At 34.7% G+C, this 18317-nt stretch overlaps 1 protein-coding gene across 3 annotated transcripts in view; it reads left to right on the top strand.

The window, feature by feature from the left end:
* TMEM38B (transmembrane protein 38B) overlaps window positions 1-17397 on the top strand; it is a 50440-nt gene extending 33043 nt beyond the window's left edge. For all 3 annotated transcript variants that reach the window (XM_036022000.1, XM_028530617.2, XM_036022001.1), the window contains exon 6: window positions 15530-17397. In XM_036022000.1, coding sequence (XP_035877893.1) covers window positions 15530-15745 — 216 coding nt within the window. In that variant the 3' untranslated portion in view covers window positions 15746-17397. The remainder of the gene's footprint in view (window positions 1-15529) is intronic.
* The last annotated feature ends 920 nt before the right edge of the window (window positions 17398-18317 follow it).

Below are 18317 nucleotides of genomic sequence, written 5' to 3' on the forward strand. Positions count from 1 at the left end.
ATAACATTGGGATTTTGATGAGGATTGCTTCAAATCTGTGTATTATTTTGAGTAATGCAGACATTTTAACTATGTTGATTCTTCCAATTGAGCGCAGAATATCTCTCCATTTTATTATCTTTTTCAATCCCTTTTTTTAAAGATAAGAAGAGAATCTTTTTTAAAAAATATTTACTTATTTTTAGAGAGGGAAGGGAGGGAGAAGGAGAGAGAGAAACATCAATGTGCAGTTGTTGGGGGCCGTGGCCTGCAACCCAGGCATGTGCCCTGACTGGGAATCGAACCTGAGATGCTTTGGTTCACAGCACACGCTCAGTCCACTGAGCTATGCCAGCCAGGGCTTTTTCAATCCTTTTTATAATATTTTGTAGATTTCAGGATATAGAACTTTCACATCCTTTGTTAATTCAGTTCCTAGGTATTTTATGATTTTTGTTGCAATTGCAAAAGGAATTGTTTTTTTTATTTCTATTTCTGAAGTTCCATTGTTCATATTAGAAAAGCAGTAGATTTTTGTACATTGATTTTGTGTATTGCAACTTTGCTGTATTTGCTCATTGCTTCTAATAGTGTTTTTGTTGGAGTCTTTAGAGTTTTATATAGAAAGAATCATGTCATCTGCAAACAGTAACACTTTTGCTTCTTCCTTCCCAGTTTGGATGCCCTTTATTTCTTTCTCTTGCCTGATTGCTCTGGCTGGGACATGCAGAACTATGTTGAATAAAAGTGATGAGAGTGGACATCCCTCTCTTGTTCCTGATCTCAAGTAGAACGCTTGTAGTTTTGCCCACTGAATATGATGCTGGCTGTAGGTTTGTCATATATAGCCCTTATTTTGTTGAGGTGTGATTCCTCTGTTCCCACTTTGCTGAGAGTTTTTGTCATAAATGGGTGCTGGACTTTAGTGAATGCTTTTTCTTTCTCTAATGATAGGTACAGTGATATTAGACCTCTGCAGGGCAGGATACAAATGGATATATGATATTTGAATAGATCAAAACACTGTCCTCAAGATTTACTGTCTGAAAAGACATATGATACATGTATACAATACCTTTAAACTTTGTGAGGATAGGTACTAATTTTGTTTAATTAATCATTGCATCCCTAGCACTGTATCCAGTGCACATAGTAGATTTTTAATATATATTTGTTGACTGACTGACAAATGACCAAAATGCTTTTTCATAGGCCTCTCTGTATTTCATTTTCCCATAGTTACTTACTAGGACTGTACTACCAGAGGAACAATTTTTACCCAGCTTATTGAAAAGAACATTTATAAAAATGGAAATCTTAAGATTTTAATTTATTTGACAGTCATTTAGATGAATAATTATTGATGTCTGAATGAATGACATCGCCAATGAATAGAGCAAAGAGTAACTAGAAAATGTGGTTAAATATGCTATGTGCAGTGAGGAATTTATTACAGAGCAAGGTGACTTTCATTGGAGGGCACTGAAGAAGGCTTAGACAGTTGAATCGCACTGCAAAGGATTTTTGGATTTGGGCATTTGGAGACAGAAGTATGTTTTGGGTGGAGAGAGAGATTAATTACGTTTTGCTTGTATAGATATATAGACATACAATATAAGCATATTGTAATAGTCTTTGAATTATTTTTGTGAGGTGTAAGTTCTGTTTACTCATTGTACTCTCAGTGCTAGGCACTGTAGACATATAATAGGGCCTAATTACCGTTTGTGTCCTTAAGGAACTTACGGAACTTAAGGAACATAGTATGCCACATTTTTCTGGGCATTTTGAAATGAGGTATTATATAGAGAACGTGACAGAACTTTAAACAGTTTCTTCACTTGAATTAATTTGTATTTTAGGGTATGTTATAAATGTCAGATTGTTTTTAGGGATTTAACTTTCATTTTCTTCCCTTTTTAAGCAAGAGACCATGGAATCAATGCAATTTAATTTAGGTAATATGCTTTTCCTTTTAATACCTTGCTAAATAAGGAGATAGTTTTATATTTTATTTGTAAAAGAATGAAGGTTCATTCCATTGTTACCATTTTATTTGTATCACCTTGCTGAATCAAGGCCTTATGAGAGGCTGAACTCACAGAAGTCCATCCTTGAACTTTCAGCGGTAACTCCTGATGCTGGCAGTACTTCTCAGCTGAGTGATGACTCCACTGGGAGGAGAGCTTCTATTAAAACACTCGAATTGAAAAATACTATAGTTCACGTTCTCAGGAAACACTTTAGATCCTGGCACTCTTTTCTTTTGGATTTTGTTTAAAGTAATGCTGTTTTCCTGACCGTGGGCCATTGTTTTTATCTTTTATTGGCAGTCCATGAAGCCAGGATAATTTTGCTAGCACATCTTACTGAAAATATTTATTCCAGATACAGGGAAGTTTTTCTTAGACCTTACCACCTTACCCAATAATGGCATAAATATGGAGGTTAACATTATATTTAGATTCTTCTCATTCTGTATTCTCCCCCTGATGACCACATTCATATTTGTGCCTTTACCTTATATTTGTATGATAATGACTTCCAAATCTATATCCTGTACTTAAATGTTTCTAAGCAAACCTCTATTACTGTACTTTCTTTGTACTAGTTCTGTAACTACTGATTCACTTGCTTGTCTTTGATTAGTTTTTAGGGTCTGTAAGGGCAGGGACTACATTCAGTACTCTTCTGGCGGCCAGATATAATGAACAAGCAGATATTTAAATCCCACTGATAGTTGGTTTTACACTTTGTTAGTGCCGTTCTATTCAATATTTCAGATTTGTCTTCTAGAATGTGCCCCTTTTGGGTCAGTTTAAGTCTGAAGTGTATCCCTGAGCAGTTCCACCTAGCCTGACTGTGAACTTCAACCTGTCTTCCCAGAACTAAGCAGCTGGCTGCTGAAGTGTCTGCTCAGCTCTTTGGCATCTCAGCTGCTGCTGTGAACGAGGTTTTGAAATCACTTCCTATGCTTACACAGTTTAGGATTGATAAACTCCTCTACAGCAGATTATGCAAGGATTTTTGCACTCACTTCCATGTGATGTCTTCCTCTTTGAGCTGTACTGCTCTCAAATCCTAGATGTTTTGGCCTTCGCAGACTCCAGCCTTAGTCTCTTTAGTCCATTTTGGGACTTCCACTTTTTATTTCTCTGTGCTGTGAACGGACACATATCCTTAAAGAAAAAGTCAAGGTTGAATGTGGAGTTTACCTGTTCAGCATCCTTTCTCTTAGGGATCATACCTCATCGGGATCTTCCTGTACTGGTGGGTCTCCAGTGCCTTTTAACGGTTTTATATATTTTTGTCTTTTATATTGATTTTGGTGAAGAATTGAGTCTGATGTCTGATACAAGGTCTTTAGTAATGGCTGGCCTGTTGTCCATGTGCATGCAATAAAAAATTCTATTTTCTTTATTTTTATTGAGGTCGAATTCACATAACAAAATCAACTATATCAAAGTGTACACCTCAATGTTATTTAGTGTATTCAAGTGTTGTGTGTGCATGCATTTTAATTTATATAATGATAGTAGTATATTATAGCTCTTTGTCTCATTTTCACTTAACAGTATACTTTAAGAATTTTTTCCATATTTTTATTAATTACTATTAATAATTGCACAGTATGCATTTTTATTTATTCAGTTCTCTTACATAGACACCTGTTTTGGTCTCCAGCTCTCCATTGCTTACACTGTATTGCAGTTAATAAGAATTTGTTCTTGATTCTTTTGTCCTCAAGCAAGTAGGTTATATGGAGCCTCTTATAAAAATTTGATTTCAAAATTTCTAATTTGATTCATTATCTGAGATATGCTGGAGGAATTGATACTTGGAAATTCATGGGCTTTTTGGAACCATTTTAGTCCTTAAAGTTCTTTCCTCAGATCTATTTTGATACCAATCTAATTTCTTCAGCAAATCTGAACATCTCTGAACAGTGTACTTTGCCAGATGAAGGATTGGGTAGCACTCTTCATTCCACCTCTCAATGTCTTGGTTGCTTACATATATAAATATATGTGGAAAAATTTGATGACTAGAAACTTTCTACAGTACCTCCTAGTGTCAGTATTCTGCAATTCATTGAAAGTCAGTGACTTGAGATTATGATAGGATGCAGCAGTATATTTAGTGATTAAACTCAAAATCTGGGTGTTCCAAACTGCTTTTTCTACTTAAATATTTAGCTCTGTGACTTTGGGCAAGTTGCTTAACCTGTCAGAGCATCAGTTCCACATCTATATAATGAGAGCAATAATAGAGTAGTTGTTGGATTCAATTTAAAGAGGATAAGGTATTATAAAATACTTTTCACAGTTCTGGGACATGTTAAGTGCATAGTAATGATAGGTAGACTGTAGATTATATATTTTCTCATTTCCTTTGAATACTATTTGCATTTTGTGGTTATACTGCTTATTTGGAATTCTAAAAATATGCTACCTTATGTTAATGAGTTACTTTCTTTTCCACCCATTAAGTATAAATTTATAGAGAACAGAGATTTTCCAGAATCCAGCTTAGTTTGCCTTTGTTGAAGATTAAATTAAGAATACATTTTGAACACAGTGAGAACTTCAACAAAGGAAATAGAAAATATAAGAAAATATCAAATAGAAGTCACAGTAACTGAACTGAAAAAAATGCACTACAGGGATTCAGCAGCAGACTAGATGAAGCAGAAGAAAGGATCAGTGAACTCAAAGACAGGGATGTGGAACTCATCCTATCAGAAAAATAAAAAGAATAAAAAAAAAACCAAGGGTAGCTTATGGTACTTACGAGACAACATCAGGCAGACTCATATCCTCAATATAGGTGTCAGTTTTTCAGTGTGGCAGTTTTTTTTTTAAATTTTATTTTTAAATTTATTTTTAAAGAGAAAAGGGAGGGAGTTAGAGAGAGAGAGAGAGAAACATCAATGTGTGGTTGCTGGGGGTCATGGCCTGCAACCCAGGCATGTACCCTGACTGTGAATCGAACCTGCGACACTTTGGTTCATAGCCCATGCTCAATCCACTGAGCTACGCCAGCCAGGGCAAAGTGTGGCAGTTTTTAAGTTATTAGTTTTTAAAATCAGTACTGTTTAATGGACAACATGACCAAAAATCTGTCACAGAATTTTGAGACTCATTAAACAAAATTTAATGAGAGGAGAAAAGGAAAAGAGAAAGAAGGGGCCAGAAAACTTATCTGAAGAAATAATGGCCAAAAACTTCCCTAAGTGGGGAAGGAAAGAGACATACAGGAAGCTTAGAGACTTCCAAATAAGAGAAACCCAAAGAGACCTAAACCAAGACACATTATAATTAAAAATGTCAAAAGTTAAAGACAAGGAGAACATTTTAAAAGGAGCAAGAAGAAGACAACTAGTTATGTATTAGGGAAACCCCACATTACTCACAGATTTATTAACAAGATCTTTGCAGGCCAGAGTAGTGGCGCAATATGTTCAAAGTGCTGAAAGAAAAAAAAAGTTTAACCAAGGATACTTTACTTGGCAAACTTATCATTCAGAATTGAAAGAGGGATAAAGAGTTTTCCAGACAAGCAAAAGCTAAAGGAATTTATCATTATTGGAGCAGTCTTACAAGAAATATTAAAAGGGCTTCTTTAAGCAGAAAAGGAAGGGTACTATAAGTAACAAGAAAACATAAAACCTTATATCTCAATAAGGGTGAATATATGGAGAAGGTAGTTGATTAATCATTTTTGAAGCTAGTATGAAGGTTAAAAGACAAAGGGAAAAGTAACTATTGATTAAGGGACACATAAGATAAAAAATGTAAGATGGGACATCAAAAACATAAAAAGTATGATGGGGCAGAGTACAAATGTAGAACTTTAGAATGTGTTCCAACTTAAGTTGTTTTCAATTTAAAATAGACTGTTATAAATGTAAGTTGTTAGGTATAAGCCTCATGGTAACCACAGAGCAAAAACCAATAATAGATATACAAAAGATGGTCTCAGAAGAATATTAGCATACCATTAAATAAAGTCACCAAGCCATAAGGAAAGAAAAGAAGAAAGGAACAGAGGAATTACAAAGCAGCCAGGAAACAATGAACTAAGTGATTATAAGTACATACCTGTCATCGATTACTTTAAGTGTAAATGGACTAAATTCTTTAGTCAAAAGACTTTGAGTGGCTGAATGGATTAAAAAATGAGACCCACATATATACTACCTACAAGAGACTCACTTCAGATGTAAGGACACACACAGACTGAAAGTGAAGGGATGGGAAAAAGTGTTCCATGGAAATGGAAACCAAAAGAAAGCTGGGGTAGACAAAATAGACTTTAAAACAAAGACTGGATTAAGAGATAAAGAGGGGCATTACTTAATGGTAAAAGGGGTCAGTCAGCAAGAAGGTGTAACATAAATATTTATGCAGCCAAAATAGGAGCACCTAAATGTATAAAGCATATATAAACAAACCTAAAGGGAGGAGATATATACCGTAATACAATAATCATAGGGAACTTATATCAACAGATAGATAATCCAGACAGAAAATCAAAAGGAAACATTTGCCTTAAATGACACATTAGCCTATATGACCTTAACAAGATATATACACAACTCCATTTAAAATCAGCAGCATACATGGAACCATAAATGACCCCAAATAGCTGTGGCAATTTTGAGAAAGAACAAAGTAGGAGAGATCACAGTACCTGATATCAAACTATATTACAAGGCCACTGTAATCAAAACAGTTTGCTACTATCACAGGAACAGACACACAGACCAATGGAACAGAATAGAGAGCCCAGAAATAAACCCAAGTCTTTATGGTCAATTAATATTTGACAAAGGGGCAGAAGCATAAAATGGAGTAAAAATAGCCTCTTCAACAAATGGTGTTGGGAGATCTGGACAGCTACATGCAAAAAAATGAAACTTAACGTCCAACTTATACTATACACAAATATAAATTCTAGATGGATAAAAGACTTAAATATAAGTTGTGACATCATAAAAATCCTAGAGGAGAACATAGGAAGGAAAATCTCAGATATTCCATGCAGTAATATTTTCACTGATGTGTCCCCTAGAGCAGGGATGTCAGATTCATTTTCACCAGGGGCCACATCAGCCTCCTAGTTGCCTTCAAAGGGCCAAATATAAAGCTCCTTGACGCTGGTTAAGGAGTAGTTACATTTATACAGTTCTAAAATTGCATTTGGCTCTTTGAAGGCAACTGTGAAGCTGATGTGGTCCCCAGTGAAAATGAGTTTGATACTGCTGTCCTAGAGCAAGAGACATAAAGGAAAGAATAAACATATGGGATCTAATCAAAATAAAAAACTTCACATGGCTGAAGAAAACAGCATTGAAATGAAAAGCGAACCAATCATGTTGGAAAACATGTTTGCAGATGATACCTCAGACAAGAGTTTGATCTACAAAATATATAAAGAACTCACATGACTCCACTCTAGGAAGACAAACAACCCAATTAATAAATGGGCAAAGGACTTGAATAGACACTTCTCCAAGGAGGACATACACAGGGCCCAAAGACATATGAAAAGATGCTCAGCATCACTAGCCATCAGAGAGGTGCAAATTAAAACTACAATGAGATACCACTTCATACTGGTGAGAATGGCCATCATAAACAAATCAACAAACAACAAGTGTTGGAGATATTGTGGTGAAAAGGGACCCCAGTACACTGTTGGTGGGAATGCAGATTGATGCAGCCACTGTGAAAAACAGTATGGAATTTCCTCAGAAAAGTAAAAATGGAACTGCATTTTGACCCAACAGGACTGCTGTTGGGTTTATACTCTAAGAATCCTGAAACACCGTTCAAAAGATCCTGGGCATGCCAATGTTTGTAGCAGCACAATTCACAATAGCCAAGTGCTGGAAGCAACCTAAGTGCCCATCAGTAAATGAGTGGATCAAATAACTGTGGTACATATACACAATGGAATACTATGCAGCAGAAAGAAGCAGCTCCTACCACTTGCAACAGCATGGATGAAAGTTGAGAGTCTTATGCTAAGTGAAATAAGCCAGATGGTGAAAGAGACAGACCATATGATCTCACCTATAAGTGGAACCTAATCAACAAAACAAACAAGCAAGCAAAATACAACCAGAGACATTGAAATGAACATCTGACAGTGACCAGAAAAGAAGAGGGAGAGGGTTAATAAGGGATAATGGGGGGATCAAGGACATGTGTGAAGGACACATAGACAAAGCTAGGTGGAGTGGGGGGCGTGGTGGGGTGAAAATGGAGACAATTGTACTTGAACAACAATAAAAAAATAAAAGCAATAACATGCACATTCATCTGAAGCATACATTTAACATTTTCCAGAATAGATTATATGTTAGGTCACAGTCCTAGTAAATTTAAAAAAATTGAAGTCCTATCAAGCTGCTTTTCTGACCCTACTCAGTATGAAATTAGAAATCAATTGCAAGAAGGAAACTGGAAAATTCATAAATATGTGGAGATTAAACAACATGGTATTGAACAAGCAAGGAGTCAAAAGAAAAATCAAAAAGTATTTTGGTACAAAGGAACATGGAAATATAACAAAACATACGGGGTGCAGCAAAAGCAGTTCTGAGAGGAAAATTTGTAGTGATAAATTTATACTTCAAGGAGCAAAAGAATGTAAAACAACTTTACAACTCAAGGAGCTAGAAAAAAATGAGGCTCAGTTAGTAGAAGGAAGGAAACAACAAAGATTAGAGCTTAAATAAGTGAAATAGACCAGTGGTTTTCAACTTTTTTCATCTCATGGCACATATAAACTGATTACTAAAATTCAGTGGCACACCAAAAAATACATTTTTTGCTGATCTGACAAAAAGGTATACTGGTAATTTTGATTCATTCACACCAAACGGCTATTGTTGTTTTGGCTGTTGTCATTTTTTAATTTCACAATATAAGGGAAAAGAGGTCATCACTGTGTCTGACTAAATAGTCAGGTATTGCACATTTAAAAAGTTTTTGTGGAGTATCGCAGGTTCGATTCCCAGCCAGGGTACATGCCTGGGTTGCAGGCCACGGCCCCCAGCAACCGCATATTGATGTCTCTCTCTCTCTCTCCCTCCCCCTCCCTCCCCCCCCCCTTTCTCCTTCCCTTCCCTCTCTAAAAAAATAAATCTTTAAAAAAAGTTTTCATGGCACATTGGTTGAAAAATCACTGAAAGTGACTAAAAGATAGTAGGAAAAATATATGAAACTAAGAGCTGATGTTTTGAAAAGATAAAATTAAAATTAATAAACCTTTACTAGACTCACAAGGAAAAAGAGAGAGAACTCAAATAAAATCAGAAATGAAAGAGAAGACATTACAACTGATACCACAGAAATACAAAGGATCTTAAGAGTCTGCTATGAATACTTATACACCAACAAATTTGACAACCCAGAAGTTGGTAAATTTCTAGAAACATACAACTTACCAAGACTGAATCATGAAGAAATACAAAATCTGAACGGACCAATTACTAGTAAGAAGATTTTTGAATCAGTTATCAAAACCTCCCAACAAACAAAAGTCCAAAAAGACCAAGTTGCTTCACTGATGAGTTTTATCAAATATCAAAGGCAAATTAATACCAGTTCTCTGAAAATCTTCCAAAAAATAGGAGGAGGGAATGCTTCCAAAGTAATTTTACAAAGTCAGTATTACCCTGATACTAAACCAGGTGAGGTCTCCTCAAGAAAACTATTACACGCCAATATCCCTGATGAACATAAACACAGGAATCCTCAACAAAATATTAGCAAACTGAATTCAATAATACATTAAAAGTATTCTAGAACATGATAAAGTGGGATTTATAGTAAGAGATATAATGATGGGTCAACAATGGCAAATCAATCACTGTGATACATTACCAACATATTACGAAAATGGAAGATAAAAATCATATAGTTATCTCAACAGATGGAGTAAAAGCATTTGACAAAATTCAACATCCATTTATAATAAAAACTCTCAAGAAAGCTGGTGTAGGGAAATGTACTTAACCTAATAAGAGCTATATATGGAAGTAAAACTGCCTCTATTTGCAGATGATATATTACATATAGAAAACCCTGAAGACTGCACCAAAAAACTCTTAGAATTAATAAATTCAGTAAAGTTGCAGGATACAAAGTCAATATACAAAAATCTGATGCATTTCTGTACATAAATAACTATTAGAAAGAGAAGTTAAGAAAATGACACCATTTTAATAAAAATAATAAAATACCTAGGAATAAATTTAATCAAGGAGGCGAAAGACCTGTATACTGAAAACATGAAAGAATAAAATTGAAGACATAAGTAATGGAAAGGTGTTCATTCTGTTGTCATGAATTGGAAGAATTAATATCAGTAGAATGTCCACATCACTGAAAGCAATCTACAGATTTAGTGCAATCCCCAACAAAATTCTAATGGCATTTTCACAGAACTGGAACAAAAAAAATCTTAAAGTTTGTATGGAACTACAGAAGACCCCAAATAGCCAAAGCAATCTTGGGAAAGAAAAACATAGCTAGAGGCATGGCACTCCCTGACTTCAAACTATATTACAAAGTAATAGTAATCAAAACTGTATGGTATCTGTGTAAAAACAGACACATAGAACAGTGGAACAGAATTGATAACCTAGAAATAAATGTGCATACATGTGGTCAATTAATTTATGCCAAAGAAGGCAGTCTCTTTAATAAATGGTATTGGGAGAATTGGATAGTCACATATTTAAAAAAATGAAACTGGATCCTTGTCTCACACCATACACAAAAGTCAACTCAAAATGGATTTGAAACTTGAACAGAAGATCAGAAAACATAAAACTTCTAGAAGAAGACATAGGCGGTAAGCTTCTTGACATTAGTCTTGTCAATGATCTTTTGAATCTGACACCAAAAACAGGCATCAAAGGCAAAAATAGACAAGTTAGACTACCTCAAACTGAAAAGCTCCTACACAGCAAGGGAAGCCATCAACAGAAATGAACAGGCAATCTACTGAATGGGAGAAAATATTGGCATGTCACATGTTTGATAAGGGGTTAGTATCTAAAAAGTGCAGTCATACCTTGGTACTGCTCATCAGCTTCAGAACTCGTCAAACCCTGTACTCGTTGCATTTTGATGAGAAAAGAATGTTTCAGCGCTCAACACTTGCTTGGGACTTGTTACTCTTGCTAGAACTTACATAAGTCCCCATGCTGCCCTGCAAAAGAAGATGCTTCATCATTCGTTGCTTGCTTAGGGCTCAGTTTCGACACTTGGCACGAGTTCGGGAATGAATTAATGATGAGTTCTGAGGTACCACTGTATAAAGAATTCATACAACTCAGCAAGAAAACCAAATAACCCAATTAAAAAATGGGCAGAATTCCTGAATACATACACCCACACTGCCAAGAGGTACATGAAGAGATGCTCAACATCACTAATTATCAGGAAAATGCAAATCAAAACCACAAGATACCATTTCACATCGGTTAGAATGGCTATTATCAAAAGACAAAAAATTACAAGCCTGGGTGAGGATATGGAGGAAAGGGAATCCCTCACTGTTGGCGGAAATGTAAATTGATACAGCTACTATGGAAAAAAGTGTGGAGGTTCTTCAGAAAATTAAAAATAGAACTACCATATGATTTAGTATTCTATTTCTGGATATTTGTCCAAAGAAAGAGAAAGTGCTAAGTCAAAGAGATATATGCCACCCCACGTTCATTGCAACATTATTTACAATAGACAAGATATGGAAACATTCGAAGTGTCCATCAGTGGATAAATGAATATGTGGAGTATATGCATACAATGAAATATTAGCCATAAAAAGGAATGAAATCCTGCCATTCGTGACAACATGCATTAGACCTTGAGGGCATTATGCTAAGTGAAGTAAGTCAGACAATAAAAACAAATACAGTATGTTTTCACTTATATGTGGAATCTGGAATTTAACAAAATGCTGTTTTGATTACCATGGCCTTATAGTATAGTTTGATATTAGGTGGCGTGATTCCTCCAACTTTGGTCTTATTTCTCAGGGTTGCTGTTGCTGTGTGGAGCCTTTTCTGGTTCCATATACATTTTTGAGATATTCTAGTTCTCTGAAATACATTATTGGAGTCTTGATAGGAATTGCATTGAATCTATAGATTGCTTTGGTAGTATGGATATTTTAATGATGTCAATTCTTCCTATCCATAAACATGGTATGTGCTTTCTGTTATTTGTATCTTCTTCCATTTTTCTTCAGTGTCCTTTAATTTTCCAAGTATAGGTCTTTTACACAATTGGTTAGGTGTATACCTAGGTATGTTATTCTTTTTGAAGCAGTTGTGAATGGAATTGCTTTCTTAACTTCCCTCTCTGTTAGTTCATTATTGGCATATAAAAATGCAACTGATTTCTGGATGTTAATTTTGTAGCCTGCTACTTTACTGAATTCATTTTTCTAATGGTTTCTTGGAATCTTTGCAGTTCTCTATGTACAGTATCATATGATCTGTGAATAAAGACAGTTTTACTACTTCCTTTCCAATATGGATTCCTTTTATTTCTTTTTGTCTGATTGCTGTGGCTAGGATTTTCAGTACTATGTTGAATAAGAGAGGTGAAAGTGACATCACTGTCTTTTTTCCGATCTTAAGGGGAACACTTGTAGTTTTTGCCCATTGAGTATGATGCCAGCAGTGGGTTTATCATGTATGACCTTCATTATGTTTAGGCATGTTCCCTCTATTCCCATTTTGCTGAGAGTTTTGATCATAAATCAATGCTGGATTTTATCCGGGGCCTTTTCTGCATCTAATGATACGATCCTGTGGTTTTTATCCTTCCTTTTGTTTATGTGGCGAATCACTTTTATCAATTTATGAGTGTTGTACCAACCTTGCATTCCTGGAATAAATCCCACTTGATCATGGCATACGATCTTTTCGATGCATTGCTGTATTCAGTATGCTAATGTTTTGTTGACGATTTCAGCATCTGTAATCATCGGAGATATTGGCCTATAATTTTCTTTGTGGTGTCTTTATCTGGTTTTGGAATTTGGATAATACTGGCCTTGTAAAATGTGTTTGGAAATCTTCTCTCCTCTTGAATTTTATAAAATAGTTTGAGCAGGAGAGGTTTAGTTCTTCTTAGATTGTTTGGTAAAATTCACCTGTGAAGCCATCCGGTCCAGAGCTTTTGTTTGTTGGAAGTTTTTGATTACTGCTTCAATTTCACTATGTGTAAACTGTCTGTTAAGATTCTCTGATTCTTCCTGATTTAGTTTTGGAACATTTTATGTTCTAGGAATTTACCAATTTCATCCAGGTTGTCCAGTTTGTTGGCATATAGTTGTTCATAATATTTTCTTTCTTTTTTTCCATAATATTTTCTTAACAATCGTTTGTATTTCTTTGGTGTCAGTTGTTATTTCTCCTCTTTCACTTCTGATTTTATTTATTTGGATCCTTTCTTTTTTTCTTGATGAGTCTATTTAAAGGTTTGTCAATTTTGTTTAACTTTTCAAAGAGTTTTGTTCTGGTCTATTCTTTCCTTCTCCTCACTTTATGCTTTGTTTGTTGTTCTTTTTTAAGATACTTTGAGTGTGAAGTTAGATTGTTTATTTGAGCTTTTTCTTCTTTTTTTTGAGATAGGCCTAGAATGGTATGAATTTCCCTCTTAGATTGCTTTCCCGGTGTCTCACAGATACTGGCATAAAACAGACACATAGATCAATGGAACAGAATAGAGAGCTCAGAAATAAACCCACACCTTTATAGTCAATTAACATTTGACAGAGGAAGCAAGCACATACAATGGGCTAAAGATAGTTTATTCAATAAATGGTGTTGGGAAAATTGGACATACATGTGCAGAAAAATGAAACTAGACTGCCTTCTTAAACTACACACAAGTTTAAATTCAAAATAGATCAAAGACTTAAATATTTTACCTGAAACCATAAAAACCCTAGAAGAAAACATAGGCAACAAAATCTTGAATACTGTTCATAGCATTTTTTTTTATTGGCTATATCTCCCCAGGCAAAGGAAAGAAAAGAAAAAGTAAACAAATGGGACTACATCAAACTAAAAAGTTTTTGCACTGTAAAGGAAATCAACAACAAAATAAAAAGACAACTGATAGAATGGGAGCACATATTCACCAATATGTCTGATAAGAGGTCAATATCCAAAATTTATAAAGTACTTAAAAAGTCAACACCAAAAAAATAAGTTACCCAATTAAAAAATGAACAAAGGACTTGAATAGACACTTCTCCAAGGAGGACATACAGTTGGCCAACAGACATTTGAAAAGATGCTCAGTGTCACTAATCATCAAGAGAAATGCAAATTAAAAGCACAATGAGATACCATCTCACACCTGTCAGAATGGTAATCATCAACAAATCAATAAACAACAAGTGCTGGTGAGGATGTGGAGAAAGGGGAACCCCTTTGCACTGTTGGTGGGAATGCAGACTGATGCAGCCATTGGGAAAGCAGTATGGAGATAGCTTAAAAAATTAAAAATAGATCTGCCTTTTGACCCAGTGATCCCATTTGAGGGAATATATCCAAAGGAACCCTAAACACTAATTTGAAAGAACATAAGCACCCCTATGTTCATTGCAGCATTATTTACAATCACCAAGATATGGAAGCAGCCTGTGTCCATCGATAGATGAGTGGATAAAACAACTATGGGACATTTACACAATGGAATTCTACTTGGCCATAAAAAAGAAAATTTTATCCTTTGCAACAGTATGGATGGACCTGGAGAACATTATGCTAAGTGAAATAAGCCAGTCAGAGAAAGACAAATACCATATGATTTCACTCATAAGTGGGATCTAGTGAACAAACTGAACTAACAAGGAAAATGGGGATAGACTCATAGATGGAGAACAGGATGACAGCTATGTGGGAGGATAGGGGGTAGAGTGATTGAGCAAAAAGGAGAACGGACTCATGGACGTGGACAACAGTGTGGTGCTTGCTGGGGGATGGAGGGTATAAGGGAACCAAATGGTAATGGGAAAAATACAACAAAGATTAAGTAGAATTGAAAAAACCCCTGCAAGTTCATAGATATGGAGAAGAGAGATTGGTGGTTGCCGGAGGCAGGGTGTGGTGGTGGGGCAGATGGGTGAAGGAGGTCAAAAGGTGCAAACTTCCAGTTATAAATTAAGTCATTGGGCTATAATATACAGCACGGTGACTGTAGTTGATAGTACTATATTGAATATTTGAAAGTTGCTAAGAGAGATCTTAAAAATTCTCATAAGAAAAAAATTTTTTTAACTGTGTGATAGTGGATATTAACTAGACTAATTGTGGTCATTTTGCAGTATATACATATATGGAATCATATGTTCACCTGAAACTAACATCATGTTATATGTCAATTATACCTAAATAAAAAAAACACATTTTGAATTTTTCTCCCTTTTTTAATACCTTTCCCTCTCAGTTTTGAGGAAGGGAACATTTGTATTTAAATTCAAAATTGACTTTTTTTTTTTTTTACAGATAGTCACGATGATTACAGAGACTGCTACTGTGCCTTTTGCTCCTTTAGAGGACGCATTGAGATGGATATTATTTGGCTGGCAGCAGCAATTCTCATCACATGAAAAGAAAAGTGAAATAAAATCATCTTCCAGAGGTTCTGGTTCATCGACCTCAAAATCTATAGCTGGTACTTCAGATAAAGTTAAAAAGAAACATACTAAGAAGACTGATTAATTTACTTCATGAATTTTAGAAGGCAAAAAATTTTTTCTCTACCTGTCAGATTGTGATAAATATTTCTATTGTAAATGATGTGAAATAAAGATTATATGTAAGGAATGGAGGTGACAAAAAAAAAGGAACAACTTTCTATTTCAGGGAGACTCTCCCTTTCCAGATTGTAATTCTTGAGTGTTGTGAGTGTATCATGTGAAACTGTTTTTCTAAGTTATACAAAAATATTTTATTGTGGTTATTTTATAGTTTTATATTGATAAAAGCAGGCTAGATGTTTTTATGTCAGAGAAAATAAACCTACTATCATTGTAAAATTACAAAAATTAAAGCCCTATTGTCTTATTTAGATATTTTTTAATCTATTTGAGTTTCAGTTCAGCAACATTAAACTTCTAATTCACATTATCCTATAATTTCTAGATGTAGAAAACAATTCCTGTTTAATTTTGAACACTGGGAAGAGTAAACTTTACCTAAATCACTTTATATTACAAGTGAAAAAAAAGTTACTAGTTTGTATTTCAGATATAAAAAAATTGTATATTTTGTTCACATTAAATGGAAATATCTGAAGTTTTATTAATTTTTTTAGTAGTTTTTTTTCAGTGAGGTCAGAGTATTAGTCTGAATCTTGAAGACTATTTCATGTCCTTGTTTATACTGTTTCTTTTTCCTCAAAAGAAAATCAGGGGTATAATTTTTAATACATTACTAATCCTATGTTTTTCTTTGTAAGTTTTATTTGAGGAGCTTATGCTTTTTTCTCTCTTTTTAGAAATTTATTTTTAACTGTAGGAGAAATTATTCTCAGCAATTTATGTACTCTTCTTTCTGACCTTTGGTTTGAATACATTGATGGCAGTATCACCTTCATGATTCAAAGCAAAGTATTATTTCAATTTAACAATTTTCCCTGTATGTCTCTTTTTTAATGGGAACTTTTTAGTTTTCTAGTTAAAATGTCTCTGACTAGTTTGCATATGTTTATGTTATGTTTTAATCTATATGTACATGTATATATTATTAATTTTACTTTAAATTAAAAATAATACCCTTATGTGAAAATGCTTAGCTCTGATAGTTGTCCTTGGGCCTTTGGCAGTAACCAGCTACAATCTCTATGGTGTTCCATTAGAGTGAAGAGTGATGACATTAAATCTGGTTCCTTCTAGATTTCTTGCTTTATTTTATAGTTTAAAAGTTCAGTTAGAACTTTAAAACTCTGTGACTGACATTTCTTCTATCCAGACTATGAATCTGCTGACCTGCAAAGAGTTAGTATGTATCAGACATTTTTGGATGGCTAAGAAGTACTCAAATCACAATACAATTAGAAGGGTTCTTTTTGTTTGTTTTTGTTACTTTAAAAACATTTTTTAACACATATAGACACCAGCAGGGACTATACTTTTACTTGCTAAAGAAAATTTTTTTTGTAGCGGGTAGAACCTTTGACAGCTTTTGGATGCTAAGAAGTTTATTTTTAGTATTGCGCTAAGACATTAAATATTTAAAATTCTTTATTATATTTGATACTCTTGTAGTTAAAACTGTTCAAAATTAACATGTTACTAATTGTTGACTTAATTTTGAAATTTGGGTTTGACTATAGTTGAAATCTTGTATTAAATACAAATTTATTAAAATAAGTTATTTAGCACCAATGGAGTATTTTTGTGATTTAAAAAAATGTTTTTCTTGAGTTAGGATTCAGAACTATATGGTGTTTTGATTGATAGAGCATATACTGAATGATTACTGTCCAAATGGGATATTGCTACAAACTTTTAAAGTCTGTGCAAGCTTCCTAAAACCTTTAATTAGTGTACTGGAGATCATGGCTTAGGCCTGAAACCTCCCACCCTGAATCTACCCATGCTGCATAGAGACTCGCCAAGCTTTGCAAAGCAAATTGTTAGACTCCTTACCCAACGTGTAGCTCATATGAGGCCTGTTCACTAGCTTAACACAGCCAATTATTGGTAGTACAGAGAAAGTCAGGACCTGGTAGATCTTACATAAGAAACAAGCTGACAAGGACATGGGCTGGCTTAACTCAGTGATCTCACACTCTAATAAAACGTGGCCAAATTAATATCAAATTCTGATGTATTAGATTAATTACTCTTTTTTGCTGAGGGTGAAGGCTGGAGAGGAGCCAAATGTGTGGAATGGGTGTATTTCAGTGGAAATTCCAGCTTCCCTATAGGCAGAGGCCAAAAAGTAAAGAATGAGAGAAGAGGAGAGACGTTTTCTCTTTAGTGTATTCTTCTTGTTCTTTTCTTCAAGGCTTAACACCATTTCATTAAAATCTACTTCAAATCACAAATTGATTACAACTGAGTGATATGTTGGGAATGAAATAATGTGTTGAAGAATGTCCTCTTCCCCCACTGCTCTCTTGGAGCTTATATTCCGCTGGTGGAGAGACATAATAAACAAATGTGTTCGTAGGGTGATACTAAAGGTCACGAATAAATATTAAGCAGGATACAAGGATATAAAGTAATGGAGTTGGGGATGTTAAATAGGATTGCTCGAGAAGGCCTGTCTGTTAAAAATGAGTATA

This window comes from Phyllostomus discolor, chromosome 3 (assembly GCF_004126475.2).
Source record: "Phyllostomus discolor isolate MPI-MPIP mPhyDis1 chromosome 3, mPhyDis1.pri.v3, whole genome shotgun sequence".
NCBI lineage: Eukaryota > Metazoa > Chordata > Mammalia > Chiroptera > Phyllostomidae > Phyllostomus > Phyllostomus discolor.